The 16,265-nt window shown below is 34.3% G+C and overlaps 3 protein-coding genes across 3 annotated transcripts in view; 1 reads left to right on the plus strand and 2 right to left on the minus strand.

Annotated features, from left to right (window-relative positions):
- The window catches only part of LOC123309346 (transient receptor potential-gamma protein), a 297,127-nt gene that overhangs the window by 186,201 nt on the left and 94,661 nt on the right, over nt 1-16,265 (minus strand). The window lies entirely within an intron of this gene.
- On the plus strand, nt 7,607-8,745 carry LOC123309353. Its single transcript, XM_044892435.1, has 2 exons — nt 7,607-7,827; nt 8,406-8,745. Exons 1-2 carry the CDS (start codon nt 7,622-7,624, stop codon nt 8,590-8,592), a joined length of 393 nt encoding a protein of 130 aa, XP_044748370.1. The 5' UTR covers nt 7,607-7,621; the 3' UTR covers nt 8,593-8,745.
- On the minus strand, nt 11,125-13,196 carry LOC123309354. The gene is made up of 2 exons (XM_044892436.1): nt 13,009-13,196; nt 11,125-11,491 (listed from the first exon to the last, which is right to left on the minus strand). The coding sequence occupies exons 1-2, from the start codon at nt 13,143-13,145 to the stop codon at nt 11,305-11,307; spliced, it is 324 nt and encodes a 107-aa protein (XP_044748371.1). The 5' UTR covers nt 13,146-13,196; the 3' UTR covers nt 11,125-11,304.

Below are 16,265 nucleotides of genomic sequence, written 5' to 3' on the forward strand. Positions count from 1 at the left end.
AAAAGAGATGCTCATGAGGTAAATCTGACATCATTCAGAAAAGGATGTTACTGCTGGAAAAGTTCTGCTTCAGTGTTTTGGGGTTGCCATGGAGTAATTAAGATTGATTTTTGGATAAGGATAGAACAATAACCGGAGATTAGGATTTGACATTACTGACTCAACGGGAAAAAATTAAAGAGAAAAGACGTGGAAAGCTATCCAAAGCTGTTTTGTTTTCGCAGGACAACGCCCCTGCACACAAATCTCATGTTGCCATGCGAAAAATTCGTGATTTAGGGTTTGAATTACTAGAACAGTCCCCTTAATCACAAGATTAGGCTCTATCCGACATCTCTTTCCTCAATTGAAAAAAAGTTAAAAATATGGTGAATTTTCTTCCAACGAGGACGTCTGGTTTGCAGAGCAAGAAGAAACTTTTTTATTGAAAGGTCTAGAGACGTTGCAGGTTCGCTGTAATAAATGTATCCAATTCAGAGGACAATATGTTGAACAATAAAATATTCTGACATTGAAATTTTGTTTGGTTCTATAGAAGGCTAAGAATTTTTCAATATATCCTCGTACAAACGCTGATCCGAACTGAATGAAAAGCATCCAAAATTCGAAGCCACATCCTCCACAACAGCTCCTGTAAAATCAGTTCAGAAAAGAAATCATACGTTGTTTCATAATGGAACAGAAATCATACATCTTTGTATTGTTATCAAGGGCGACGTATGATGAAAAATTGTACATGGCAATAAAAACATTCTATCCGCTGGATAAATAGCGTCCTGTCAAGACCCACTTCAAGGAAACTAAGAGCGATTCTCTCTATAATGAAGATGTACATCTAGATTACATTCACGCATCCAGTTCAGCTTCTCTCCATGATGTATACATTTTATACTGAAATTTATTGCTATAGCTATTTGGCATCGATATTCATAGGAGAAATTGAAATAATCTCAATAAGATAAATGATGAGCATATTAGGTTGGCTATTACTCAAATGGATGAAGTATCGTTTGGCAAACGTCATCCGCCTTTTAACAGCCATAGTATATATGAGTAGACTATTTTACATTTTCCATCATTGTGAAGATATCATTGATCTCCCTTCATTTTCAGTAATACCTGTATTCATTTCAATATCTTAATACTCTCTACGGAATTTCAATATTGCTATGTAGGTACATATATAGTAATATCTCTATATTCAGAGAATCCTGTCTGTGATTCTGTATAGAGAGTTTGACATTAAATCAGTTCGTTAACTACAAGTTATAAATGAGTATCACAATGCTCAAGGAAACTCACAGATTATGATCAGTTTATGCATTAAAGGTGGTGAAGATTTTATCACTGATTATGATTTTTCAACCATAATACGAATATTAGGTATACAGGGGATATAAATCAGGAATCACATTAATTAGTTAGCCCCAGTTTCTGGAAAAAGTGTTTTTTGTTAACCCCTCAGCCACAACCACATCCAATATCCGTTTTTCAATTGGAGACATACTATGGGTGAGCTCCTTAGGATGGCCACGGAAAATTTTATCCCACCATAACCTCTTTTTTCATGCTATGGTTATAAGAAGAAACAATAAAATCTCTTGTTAAGAAAATTATTAATTTCCGAACAAATAAACTGAAAAACATTTCTTTAGTTCTGATTATACTTATCACTTGTATTTCTAGCATCGGAACGTGAATTGGAAACTGTATTGCACTTATCAAATATAAAACAGGGAAAATAAGATTTAGTTCAGTTGGGATAAGAATATGGAAAAATGTTGATTCTAGCCTGAACTATAATAGGAATCCCCTCACTTGTAGACGGAAGTGTTTCTTTTGCAGGAAATTTCCTGAAACTAAAAAACTAACGCGTTTCTTGAGGGTGGCACTTCAGATAGTATCGATTTTGTGTTTGGGGTCACATCTCTCATCTCATCCAATTTATTGATAGAACTTTCTTCCTGTTACAAAGTGAAACTTCTGATTCTTTAGCAGGGTATCTAAACTTCAAGTACTTGTTCGTCTATGCCGCAGTAAAGAAATTCTTTAAGAACATACATATGTGAAATAGAGGATCATATTTCTACAGTTCGCTTGAGATTCGTAAAGAAGTTTATAGCTTCTCGTTAAGCGAGTAAAATGGGATCAGAAATCTTTCAAAAAAATCTACAATGAGATACCTCTTTCTTATCATATTCCCCATGCATAATAATAATAATAATTATAAAAAATCTATTGATCCTTTGGGACAAACACATGTATAGGATAGGTCAGAAAAGCAAGAAAAAAATATATGCAATATTCAAAAATACTCTAAAGGAAAACAAGTGAATCATAAAAATAATCGGCAACAGTAAAATAACAATGCTGTACTAATTTAGCCTTGACTACCTTTTTGAATTCTCTAAGTGTGAGAGACTTAGTACATTTAGGCAGGGGGGAGGGGGGCAACGAGAAGAGCATAAAATCAACAGTACCTGTGAGAAATGAACTTCAAGTCTAAATCCGCCCTTGGTGTTTGGAGATATGAAATGGTTCCTCATTTCTTGTATTATATCTATGAGAACTTGAGATTTCAGTTTTGATTTCATTCTCCTTTACATATAACAAAGCACTTGAAGATATAAATGGACGCCACTGTTAGAATACCACTTTATTTGAAAGTAGGACATATATTCCACTAACATCTCAAAAGTAGTCAGTTGGCCATGGAATAATTTTCTTGAGTTTTTGTAACTAGAACGGAGTAACTTCATAAACTTTTTAGGGTTTTCACTCCCAATCTCTGAAACAAAATCAATTAAAAATGAAATCAACGATTTGCTCCTGCGTGAATTCTTGCACTAATTTGTCAGGAGCAAATTAACTAGAAAAAATTGTTGCCTGACAATGAACTCAAAATAAATAACGTTGAAATTATAATTCTTTGTAACGTTTCGGTGTCTATATCAGACTCCTTCATCAGACGAAAAAATCTACTTTTGAAAATCTTCTGAATTGTCGCTTTTTTTTCAGAAGATTTTCAAAAGTAGATTTTTTCGTCTGATGAAGAAGTCTGATATAGACTCCGAAACGTTACAAAGAATTATAATTTCAACGTTATTTATTTTGAGTTCATTGTCAGGCAACAATTTTTTCTAGTTAATTTGCTCCTGACAAATTAGTGCAAGAATTTACGCAGGAGCAAATCGTTGATTTCATTTTTAATTGATTTTGTTTCAGAGATTGGGAGTGAAAACTAAAAAGTTTATGAAGAGATGCAAAATCCTCCCAAAATAAATTTCAATCGATATCTAGAACGGAGTAAGGTTGGTACCCTCGTTAATGTCAAAACGACGTTGCCACAAACATGTATCAACTCCTATTTTTTACTCTGAAAAAATTATTTCCAAAAATAGAAGAATCAAGGAGGGCTCTTCCTGTCCTGAGACATAAAAATATTGCAAGAGAGTATAAAATAGATTTATTTGCAAGACATAAAAAATCGTGCTATTCACTGAATCCTGTTTCCTACTAGCCCAATTCCGTAGCTATAAGTTCCTAGTCATCCCCTAGCTAAGTATTCCTTAATAGTTGGAGAGCTCAAGAGGAAAATTCGAGATTTACTCGAGCGTGTCAGATTAATATAAGGGGAGATACCTGATACCTTGGAACTGTAGTCTTGTAGAGTACCTCTACCAAAAATTAGACATTGGACCTTCATATAGAGGAAATTATCTGGGACAACCTGTCAAAATTATTTAAAAAAAACGATCATTGTGCATACTCGAGCGTGTCAGATTGATATATGTCGTTAATCACATGTTCAAAAGTATACATATATTCTCTTAATCTGACAGTTTAATCGTAACGAAAATGTGTGAGAGGTCGCCAAACTTGCAAAAAAAAAATGTCACATGTACATTCTCAAGCGTGGTGGCTTTCTTTCTCATTTTGAAACTGATAATTCGAGAATAACGGTAAAAATATAATCTGACAGTTTCAGCAAGCCGAAACAATAAAAATTGGCCAAAAAGGTCACAAAAATCCTCTCTTGAGCTTCAAATTGTTTTCACATTCATTATAAAAGTTGTGTAGCATAACATTCTCTACAAATTTTTTCTGAAGTACTTTTCTCTACGTTAGAACGTTTTCGAGATATATGGCGATGGATGTACCGGGTTTCTACATTGACCTTGGCCTTTCGCAGCTGTGGCTAAGCTTCTCTCCCTCATTACACTCTAGCTCGAGAATGGTAAAGGGTATGACAAAATGCTTTAGAGAAAAATTGTATAAATTTTTATATTGTACAACTTTCATAATTAATACAAACACGAGTAGAGGTACAGGAAGGAAGATATTCGAAAAAATGCCTTGTTATCATCTTCAAACTGTCCGATTAAAAATAAACCCTTAATTATTGTCAGTCTGCAACACCCAGATTATCCTTCTGTAAGAAAATCTGACACGCTCGGATATGTACAAGTAACGATTTTTTTTGCATTTTCAAAGGGCCGTTGTGATCTTGCGTCACGTCCAAATTATCAGTCTCTTCAAAAGAAGCTTCATTTGGGTCCAATAACATATCCTCTAAAAATCTGACACGCTCGAAAAAAATTTTTTTTCACCATATTCAACTCTTCTGTATGGCCAGCCCCACCATGCAAACTGTCAGATCAGATTAGCATGAATTCATAATCAGAGACACGTAGGGCACATACAGTATCTCAATCTGACACGCTCGAGTATGTACACCTGACGATTTTCTTTTACATATTTGAAAACCTGCAGACACTTTCATCACCGCTGAACATACACAATAAAACCTTCTTTTCTTTCTACCATCTAGTCTTCAAAATCCACTAGGTCTCCACGACGCTCGAGTAAATTCCGATATAGCATCGTCGGCTCCCCAACTATAACTATGTACGATGAAAACGAAATTGAGAAGGGTAGATGTAGGTACTCCTTAAGCTAAGGAATACTTAGATAGGGGTTTATTTAGGGATCGTTGATGAAAACGGGCATAAAACTCCATTAAGTATGAAACGGACGACACTTCAAGAAAGTCTTTTCGTCTGCATGCCAAGTTGTTTTATCTCTATGAATGAATAAATGAAGTGTTAAAATAAAAACGCATGCAGAAGTAAACTTTTTTCTTGTTAAGAGCAAGGACAGCAGATGGCAGGTGGAAATTTCAATTGGCTGACTTTTACTATTCAACAGAAAGACCAAACTATAATCTGACATGTCCATTAGACGGATTTTGATCTCCTTATAAATGAAAACTGATGGAATATGCCTGAACACAAAATGATCAAATATTACTACAAATTATCTTTTACAATCTTGAACATTCTCAAACTCCTAAAACCTAAAATTATGATTCGAACTGTAAGAATATTTACGCACATCACAAGTAGAACCAGACCCAAATCTTCATTGTTCATGTTTCTGATTTGCCTCTGCATAATTCAAAAACTCGACCCTCTCTTTTAGCGTCCAAGAGCTCCATTCATTCAACATCTATTGAATATTCAACGCGTTAATGCAAATACCAGAGGGCAGGTAAAAAATTGTTTTACAGGGAAAAACTTTGAGAATATTTTTCCCCCTTAATGGACTTGATGAACTACGATGCAGACTTTAGAGTGCCAAAATGTACTGCCGGAAAATATTGTTTCAATCTCGGCCATAACTCGTAGTTATGAAAGGATATGAGAGTTAGCTTCCAACACAGAGTATAATGATTTTGCATTCATACGGATAGTACATGGTAAAGAATCCGCAGTGTCAGGAAATTTATCCATTCTTTGAGCTTATATACCCGGAAATCGGAGCATAACCGTCACAAAGTAGCTGCAATGTTTTTGTATATATACCAAGCTATATTTTTGATAGGTACTTCACTATTTAGTTAGTTGTTATACAGGGTGATTCTGGAAGAGTGAGATTTCAGGAGAAATTTAAACTAGTAAGGCAGTTTCGAAATAATGTTTAGTTCATGGTTGGGAGCCTATTTTGAGACTCTACAGAGTGATTTGCCCGATTCGAATGATTCTACTTTTATCAATTACTTTAGTATGGCTCATTCAATTTTGATGAAATTTTCAGTGGAGCATAATATAAATGAGTACATTTAATAGTACTAACAAGATTTCCAAAATACCCGGTGATTATTGTTATAACTTTAGGTTGAATGTGCAGGTAGAAAAAACACTCTGTACATTGCCTTTACAAGAGTAAAGCGCGCTGTGCTCTTTACATTCTTTCGTGTTTGTGTTGTTTATGTTTTATGTAACCTAGATATTTTAACGAATTTCGAATTTGAGCTGAGTGTTTTTAATATTTCATGGGATTTTATATGTCGACAACAGTGAGGACCGATCGATTTTTCTGCTCACTTGAAAAGTCATAACAGGGCTGCTGCACCGTGAGTTTTTCACTTCCTATTTTCTTAAAAATCTTTGAATCTTGAATATATCTTCTCTCGTTGCAGTCGTCCTGTTACTTGACTCCTGAGGATGGTGATTTGATTCACCGAAACCGGTCGAGCGGACGTTGCTTTTGCAGTCTCCAAATAAAGTTTTCACCAAAAATAAGGCTCTCTTTTTTCTATTCACTATCAATATGGTGAACGCCAAAGGGTTCAAAGAAGTCAAGAAATTTCATGCCTTCGAGCTTCCAAATAGGAATGAAAATGTTGGTTGTTATTAGTTCTGATAATTTTCCTGCATCTTCGAACTTGAACGATCTTTATGAAATATTTAGAGTTGTGAAAAAAATTCAAGTTATGCCATAATTAACCTGAAGATAATATTATTGTGATAGCGAAACACTTTTCGTGGTTAAAAACCCATTTCGTAAAAAATCATTTAATCTATTTCAAGTTCGAAAAAAGTTTGTGTGAATTAATTAAATTCGCCTGATTATGTAGTTGAAATAAATGCGAAAAGTATACCAGGCGAATGATTTTTATGAGTACGTCACTGAAAAATTGTCGCTCACTATACATCACGTAACTTTTGTTATATAGTGTCACAAATCCTGAAAAAATCTTCCAATTCTGAAATGGATTACCAAATATCACTAAGATGTAATTAATATTATATTCTCTATGTGGGTATGGAAAGATAAAAGATATTTCGGAATGCTGATGATAATGCCATTTATTTAGTAGGAATTGCTCCCGGACACCTCTAGGGACACCCTATAAAATGTATCACTTCAGTGGCAACAATGAACAATTGGTAGATGCAAGCAAATCTCTGAACTTTTACGCAATAAGTTTTGAAAAAACTCAATCATGTTGTGAAGAGCAAACATCTTTAGTTGAAAATGCGCACTTCACATGAGGTATTGATCAACTCATTACACAAATGCTATTCATTCATTATTTACAAAAATATCTAAATATATTATTATAATGGCACTTATCGACCTTATCAATCTATGGTCAAGGATGTACTCTCATCTTTGCCTTGAAATGAAAAGCGATTTCTCGAGCAAATACGGGGATTCACAGTATCCTTTCCTGTAATCTCTATGAGTGTTAACACCATACTACTTGCTATCCTTCGCAAGAGTACACTGACCTTCACCGTTGGGATTTTGGTATTCACCATGCTATCAATACGAGATGTCGCATATAAGCCCTCTACGCAATCTGAGAATGCATCAGTTGAAAAATACCAATTACCAGACAAATATCACAATGAAAGTAGTGATTCTTTTAGTGTTCGCTCTTATTGCCATTGTCGCATCAGTACCTGTGGGAACTGGTGACATTGTTTTTGATGATCAAGGAAATGCATTTGGATTGATACCTTTGAACCGAGTCAGGAGGTAAGGGGAGCTTATTCTTATATAGTCATTGGGTTCATTCATCAAACAAAGCTTAAGTTCTGGAATGTGGGTGGAAGGTTCCAGTATATTAATTCGTGAATTTTTCGGAGAAAGAGAAGCGACTTACCTAATACTGTTATATTTAGTCGAATTCAATTGATTCTTCTTCACCACAGAGAGATGATATAATTAAGTAACTCATATTTCTGGCTCTAAGTGTATATAGTGTATCATGTTAAGTTGGAGAAAATCTTACCGTGTTATAACTGGTTAATAATTTGCGAATTAATTAATTTTTCAACAGTAGACTGACCAATTGCAAAATATTAAAAATTTCTATTTTTACAAGCTGATGTGTAATTTGCGATAAGAAACCACATGGTAATTCGTTTTCCTGGCCTATATATGTATATACTTCTCCAAAACATTAATTGATATAATAGCCATTCGAATAGATGGCTGATACTATATTGAATCATTTTATGGTTTCCTTTTTGTTGCTTGTTGAGTTATGATAAACCTAGTTGAAAAAACTATATCAGCAAAAGAAAATTCTTAACCCTTTTTATCCTTTCCAGGCAACAAGGAGATTACATCAAAGCTGGAGCAGTACATTCTTCAAAATATGGAGGAGGTGGGCAAATTGTAGCTAACAAAAATTTAGCCAGTTCGAAACACCACAGCGTTGATGCTCAGGCCAAATACAGTCAGTATGGTAACCACAGAGAAGGTTGGGCTGGAATTAATTATTCGGTGAAATGGTAACACCATCCAAGCCATTGTTTATAGGATATGACGGATTATTAATTTCCCTTGAAATTTTTAGTGTCATATTCAACTTGTGTATTATCAGAACTGAATTAATGTTAAGTGAATAAATGAAATAATGATATTTAAATTAAATGAAAGTCAACCCAACTCTTGTTTTCCTCAATCATTGATTTTCGGCAAAAAATGTGCAATACTTACAAAACAAAATTACGGAGAAATCGAGAAGTGATAATTGATGAACCAACTATAATGAAAGATATAACAACATCAGAAAATATCTTTTTTCCCGGTTGTTATGCGAGAAGATATACCGGGTGTATTTAAAGGTGAGGCTCTTTCTTAACACAAGATAGAACTGGTAAGAATATAACGTTTCACCAAAAATCATCTATACAAAACTTTCGAAATGACAAAGTTGGAAAAAAAAACTTGAAAATGATTACTGAATTAGATCTTAATACGACCCTAGATCATTTGATATCAGAATTATCGCAAAGCAGTGAACCTGAAAACTTCTGTATGTTGAACAGCAATGCTTGGTTGGGTGAGCTAGGCTCAAGTTTACTCTGAATTTACGAGGATGTATTGATATCCAGTTAGCCTAGACCAGTTCCATGCATAAAAAAAATATTGCGTTGCCATAGCAACAAACAATAACTCATTAGAAGTTTCATTGTGATGTTTGAGGTCAAAAGTAAAGAAGTAAACAAGAGTTACGCAATAAATTGAAAGAAAGAAGAAATTGTGAAAATCGAAAAATTGGTGTATCGACCATCATCAAGTACCCATATTCAAAACAGTTGAGAGGTAAGCAGATTTACGAAGATATGCTCAATACCCCTGGTGATTAATGTTCTTCGTATGTGACCGTGAAAAATTGGACTGCAAGCCTCAAAAGGCTTGTTTCATTGAAAATGATGACCGATCGGAAAGGTCAATTTCTGTATCAGTCGAAAATATCGATGCAGTTCATGACATGATTTTATTAGACCGTCGAATTGGGCTAAAACGGACATCTGAAGCACTGAATATTTCATACGAACGCGTTCATTATATAGTTCACGTCAATTTGGACATGAGAAAAATTGTTGCAAAAGGGATTCCCAAATGTTTGAATGTTGGGTAGAAGCATCGCGTTCGATCTGTGTTCGATTTGAAAACGATCTAGACTTCTTGAACCGAATTGTAACTGGATGAAACTTGGGTACATTTCTACGATCCAGAAACAAAGCAACAATCGATGGAATGGCGACACTCTGGTTCTCCAAGACCTAAGAAGTTTCGTGTCCAAAAATCTGCTGTTAAAGTTCTTGCTTCAGTTTTTTGGGATTGCCATGGAGTAATCATGATTGATTTTTTGGATAAGAATAGAACAATAACCGGAAACTACTATTCGACATTACTGACCACCCTACGGGAAAAATTGAAGAGAAAAAACACTATCCAAAGGTGTTTTATTTTTGCAAGACAACGCCCCTTCACACAAATTTCATGTTGCTATGCAAAAAATTCCTGATTTAGGGTTTGAATTACTAGAACACCTCCCTTATTCACCAGATTTGGCTCCATCCGACTATAATATCTTTCCTCAACTGAAAGAAAGTTTAAAAGGTCGTGAATTTTCTTTCAACGAGGAGGTAATAAAAGTTGTGGAGGTCTGGTTTGCAGAGCAAGAAGAAACATTTTTTTTTAAAGGTCTAGAAACGTTTCAGGTTCGCTGTAATGAATGTATCCAATTAAGAGGACAATATGTTGAGTAATTAAATATTTTGACATTGATATTTTGTTTGGTTCTATAGTAGGCTAAGAATTTTTCAATATATCCTCGTACAAATAATGTGCGACTGTTTTATTTCTCCTTCTTCAGGGCACTAAATTTCATTCAATATGGATAAAGAATACAAAAAACTCTTCTTCTTTCTTCTCGATTTGTCGAATTTCGATTCCAAAGAATCACTTTATTCCTGTATATATGCTGTTGTTAGTTTTAATGCATTAAATATCCGGTGCTTGCATATGTTTGGCCACTTACTTTGGAATTCTTATATCCTTCATTTGAAATCTATTTCAGTGATCTGAATATGATGAAATGAATCGTCGAAAAGTCGATTGAATTAATTCACTTTTGATTGAATTGATGTGGCTGATACTTGATGAAAATCCAGGATTAAACTAAAAAACTGAATTACATGATTTTCATTATGAACTCATGTTTACCTCGTTTAGCTAGTTTATATCTATCCACTGTGATAGCGATACCCGTGTAGGTAGTGGTTAAATGACTTTTTTAAGTGAAAATCAATAAAAGCAGTTTTTTAGGTTGATTCATTTTCTAGTTAAGATTTTTGGGCTAAATTAGAATGCAACGTTGCGCTCAATACAGTCAAACTAGTTGTTACTAATTTATGAAATGTTGATTGCTTCTTTATATAACCATTATATCTTTTTTATATATTATACAGATAATAATTTCTCAGTTCATTATGTCCCAAAAACCCATAATTTAGACGATATCAAGTGAACAAATAATACATAGAATTATTTATTCTAATTATATCAATAACTATTCATTATCATTTTTTCAATAATTTATTAGGACTTTTTATCCATTTGTTCTTATGTACAAGATGAGTATGGCATTATAGACTTCCAAGCGAAATTAATTAGTAATCCATCATATTCCTGTGAATAGTTCCTTCTGTGGCTTCACCATCTCACCGAATAATTTATTCCAGCCCATCCTTCTCTGTGGTTACCATACTGCCTGTATTTAGTTTGGGCATCAACGCTGTGGTGTTTCGAACTGGCTAAATTTTTGTTAGCTACAATTTCTCCTCCACCTCCATATTTCGAAGAGTGAACTGCACCTGCTTTGATATAATCTCCTTGTTGCCTGAAAAGGATGAAGAGGTTCAAGAATTTTCTGAAGACTTTTCAAGCAAATGGAATTGAGCATCAAAGTAGACCGCCATCGCATATATTTTAGTTATTTCTAATGTGCAGAAGTCAATGTTATCTTAACGCCATTCTGAAACCCAAAAACGGGAGAATTTTTGTACATATATATATTTAATTTAGAATGACTTAATTTCTGCACTTATAAGTACTAAGACTTAATTACTTTCAGTATAGTCATTATCTACTAAAAACAATATATCCAGAAATAATTGGCTAAATGGATAGGTATATGTGTTTTGAGGTGCTGAATTCGAAAAGCATGTCATCGACTGAATTTGGACATTATTGCAGTTTTTTGCCTATAGTCCAAGAACGACGCATCCGGAAGAAAAAATACCCCTGACCATAGTGTTTACGCTTCTAATATATTTGATCAAAATACAGGGTGGTCCAGATCGTAACCGAGAAATTTTAACCACGTATTCTACATCAAAAATAAGAGCTAGTTTGTCATATAATCATATGTCGAGAAATGTTTCCTCTCCAAGATTCGTGGTGTTAAAATTATAGAAAAAAAAATGTTTTTTAGCAATAACTTTCACACTGCTTGAAATATTTTAATGAAATTTGAGACATAGGTTTTGAGCGTCAAGGAGCATTTTTTTATATATCATTTCTTTTTTATTCTACCAGTGGCGTCCGAATTGCAGCGAGACTGAATATTTTCAGATAAAAAATGATACGCCACTGGTTTTTCCGATAATAAAAATTGTTATTTAAATCTTTATTTAATTTGGAGCAAATTCGGTCTCTTGACTTTTTGTTGTACGAGGCACCGTTTCCGGTTAAAAAATAAAACACATTTTCATGCATGAAGAAATCGCAAAAATTTGATATGGTAGGAACATAATAATAATAAAACTATTTTTGTAAACGAATTCTTCTTTCCCTTATAATATGTATCTATTCAGCACCCCATAAAAAATATACTCGTAGATCATGTAGACACATTTCAAAAACCGAGATCGTTTCCTATATTTCGAAGATACAATCATTCTGCCTGTACTCTTTCATTATTAATTTTTCCCCATGAGTCTAGAATAATTCATCCGTGGATGAAAGTAGATACTCAGTAGTACACATGATTTATGATTCAGGTAGTCGATGACTTTCATTTTCCGAAACTATTACTACCTAAAAGGTCACCAGTACTGTAAATTATTAATTTTACTACTTTTATGACATATGGAATATTGATTTGCAATCATCAACCTTTCACCTGAACATGCACTCTCTAAAAGTTTAGTAGTTGTTCTTCTTCTTCTTCTTTGTTTTCCAAACTTTCACATTAGGAAACCTTGGGCTCGTCCATTGGACATGCACCCAGTATCATTTAGTAGGTGTTTTATAACAATCAATCATACAGATCTTCAATTGAGAGTTCATTGAAGTATGATTTCGTTGATTGATTCAAGTTACAGGAAGATAATGGAACAACAATTCATTACTCACCTTCTTATTCTGTTTAAAGGTGCCAATTCATCATGAGGAGCATCTTCTTGGCCATTGGGATGTATCTCATCAGGTCCCAAAGGTACTGACGAGACAACCGCAATAAATGCAAACACTAAAAGAATTGCTACTTTCATGGTGATATTTATCTCGTAGCGGATACTTTTCAACTGTTATATTTGTTAGAAATGCATAGGTTGTTTATATACAATATGACGAATCGATAACATGGTGAATACCAAAATCCTGGAAAGGTCAGTTTACTCTTACGCAGGATATCAAAAAGCATGGTATTTCCAATGATAAAGATAAGAAAGGTAAGGATGCTGTGAATCCCCCTGTTTGTTCGAGTTACTGCTTCTTCGAATCGAGATGGTTATAAAAGTGCATTTTTGAGAATATGTTGACAAAGTCGACATCTAAGATTGCAGCTAAAATTAATTTTTCCGACAGTGATTGGGATTAATGAAATGATAAACTGGTACTCTAATTATTTTTCCAGAAAATATAACTCGGATTTAGCTATTTAGTCAAATGTTTTTCAAACTCTTATGATGAAGTAATTCCAGAGTATCTACATCTACTAGTAGTTCAGTTACTCGTTCGTTATGTTCATTGTTCAGAGCAAAGTTCAATAAATGCCTATACTGTTCGTAATTGCCTTATAAAAGTTTAAAGCGCTATAATTTCAAATATCTTTTTAATATTCCTAGGGTCAGTTTATTCATACGCTACACACGCAGGGGTTTTTGTATTTCACATCAGCTTATACCTTTGTGAAATATAAGTGAAATCCTTAATTTAACCTATAACACTGAAATGTATATAAGGTGGACTGTGAAGATTGTGATGGATCATATATCGGACAGACGGGTCAGTATTTCGGCAAGAGACTAAAACAACACCAGTCAGACTGTAAAAAACAATCTGAGGCGACCGCTCTTGCTATGCATGTCAAAAATGAGGGACATAATTTTGATTTTGAGGGTGCGAAAATTTTAACCAGGGAGGATAATTGGTTCAAGAGAAATTTCAAGGAAATGCTGTTCATTAAGAAGCACCCATTTTCTATCAATGCGCGAACCGATATTAGTTCATTAAACATCGCATATTCGAAACTCATCAATAAAATCCAAATCTATAGTCTAGTTTTTCTATACACATGTTAATTCCGTCTGGCTCCCTTATATTCTCATTTCCATTTATGAACCCGATATTGATATACGTCAAAAGATTGTTGTCCCCCAGAGATGTTTATTATAGTATTTATTGACAACCACGATTTTGAACAATATTTCAAAGGAATAAATCCATTTATCTAATATTCATAGGTGAGCTGGTTTAACTTATTTTTGAAATGTCTGAATGTTTGTTTGTGATGAATTGCTAGTTTTAATTGTAGTGTTTAAGTATTAAGTAAGTAAGAGTGAAATATACAAATATGTGTAAATGTTGTACAAGTATTCATGTTGATTACTTCCTATCTAGAGGATTTTTATCGTGTTTATGTAACTATCATATTTTTCAGCCTGAGGAAGAAACTAAAAGTCTCGAAACGTTGCTATTTGAATAAATTGTATATAAACTGAGGTTCCTGGTGACTGATATACCCTTTCACAACTGAAATTTCTCTTCAACTGCACCCACCTGAAGATGCTATTATGATAACAAAACCCGTGACGTGTTTAAAAAACTCATTTTTGTGAAAATCATTTAATATGTTTTTAGTTTGCTTGGATAAAACCTATGGTATCTTATTCGACCTGATGATGATACTCATGTACAGGCCCGGACTGGGACCACTTGGGGCCCTCAGCTGAGATCTATTAAGGGGCCCTATATCGGGGGGTCCGGGGCTCTACCCGGAAAATTTTTGAAAACGAATTAGGTGCTTGAAAACAATGAAAATGCATTTTTACGCTAGGTATTTATGCGCATATTATGATTTTCGACTTTTATTGACTTTATATTTTATTAAAATTAGAAATTCACAGTATTTTTAAGATACCACTAGAAAATACATTCTGTAGAACTGTCAATAATTACAAAGGTGTTAAAAATGAAAGTGGAGTATTGAATTGATGTGGCCGATACATCCATAATTGAACTTGAAACAGATTATATGATTTTCTCAAAAAAGGGTTGTCAAATTCAAGGTAAACTGAAATATATGGTATCGAACGAGAAGATATTCAAACAAGCGTTTTACTCTATTCTAAAAATCTACAGGGGGCAGTGACAGTTTCCAGAACATTCTGAGCAATTTCATTTCAGAGTTGGTGAAAATTGTACTAGAGGGGTAATGGTTCAGATCAATTACAAAATAGGTACCAATCGGATGATCGGTCATTAAATAATATAGCAAAGGAAACCTTCTGTCAATGCATAATGATATCAAAAACTATCATCTTTCCCTAGATTTCAACGAGTTGTTTTTTTATTCCTTTCGCATACAATTTTTCAAATTTTTTTTTTTGACAGGATTTTTGGTTTGCTTGTTTGTTTCATATTAGCAACTAACCAGACGATTTTTTTTTTTTTTTTTTTTTTTTTTTTTTTTTTTATAGCAGGGGGAATCTGCGACCGTGAAAACACGGGGCTCTATCTCTCGCCCAGAGGAACCCATTTCTAGGGAACACTGTGGGGTTACTCACTCTCCTGAGTTCGCGACCCACTAAACCTAACCTGCTTTTTGTTGGTTCCGGGCATTTGCCTATAAACCATTTATCCTTTAATCGGTTGATTTCTTCTTGCACATTGTCGTGCTAGGGTTTTCATGTTCGTCCATTTCGGATATCTCTTCTTAGTATAGTTTTAATAAGTTGCCGTACTCATTTTAATCTCTCCTCAATTGATCTCTCGGTCTCCTTTTGTAAATTCTCATTCTTCTTCTGTCTTCCTCCGGATCGTAGTCCACTAGTCTCCTGAGTTCTTCGTTTGGATGTTCCTTTGCTGTTTCGAATAACTTTTCAGCTTTCCTCTTCATAAATTCGGTGATGGTTTCCCACTTCAAATCTCGATATATCTGTTTGTTCCTGACAAACCAAGGCGCATCTATGGCACATCGTAGTAGCTTGTTTTCTGTTGCCTGAATTCTTTGTATATGGCTCTTTGCCGCGAATCCCCAAGCACCTGATCCATAAGTCAGTTGCGGTCTAGCAACGGCTTTGATTATTTTCAATTTTGTCTCATTTGACATATGGCTCTTTCTACCTATCAGCGGGTAGAGCATATTCATCGCTGCCTTGGTTTTGTCA

This window comes from Coccinella septempunctata, chromosome 3, assembly GCF_907165205.1.
Source record: "Coccinella septempunctata chromosome 3, icCocSept1.1, whole genome shotgun sequence".
In the NCBI taxonomy this organism is placed as follows: Eukaryota; Metazoa; Arthropoda; class Insecta; order Coleoptera; family Coccinellidae; genus Coccinella; species Coccinella septempunctata.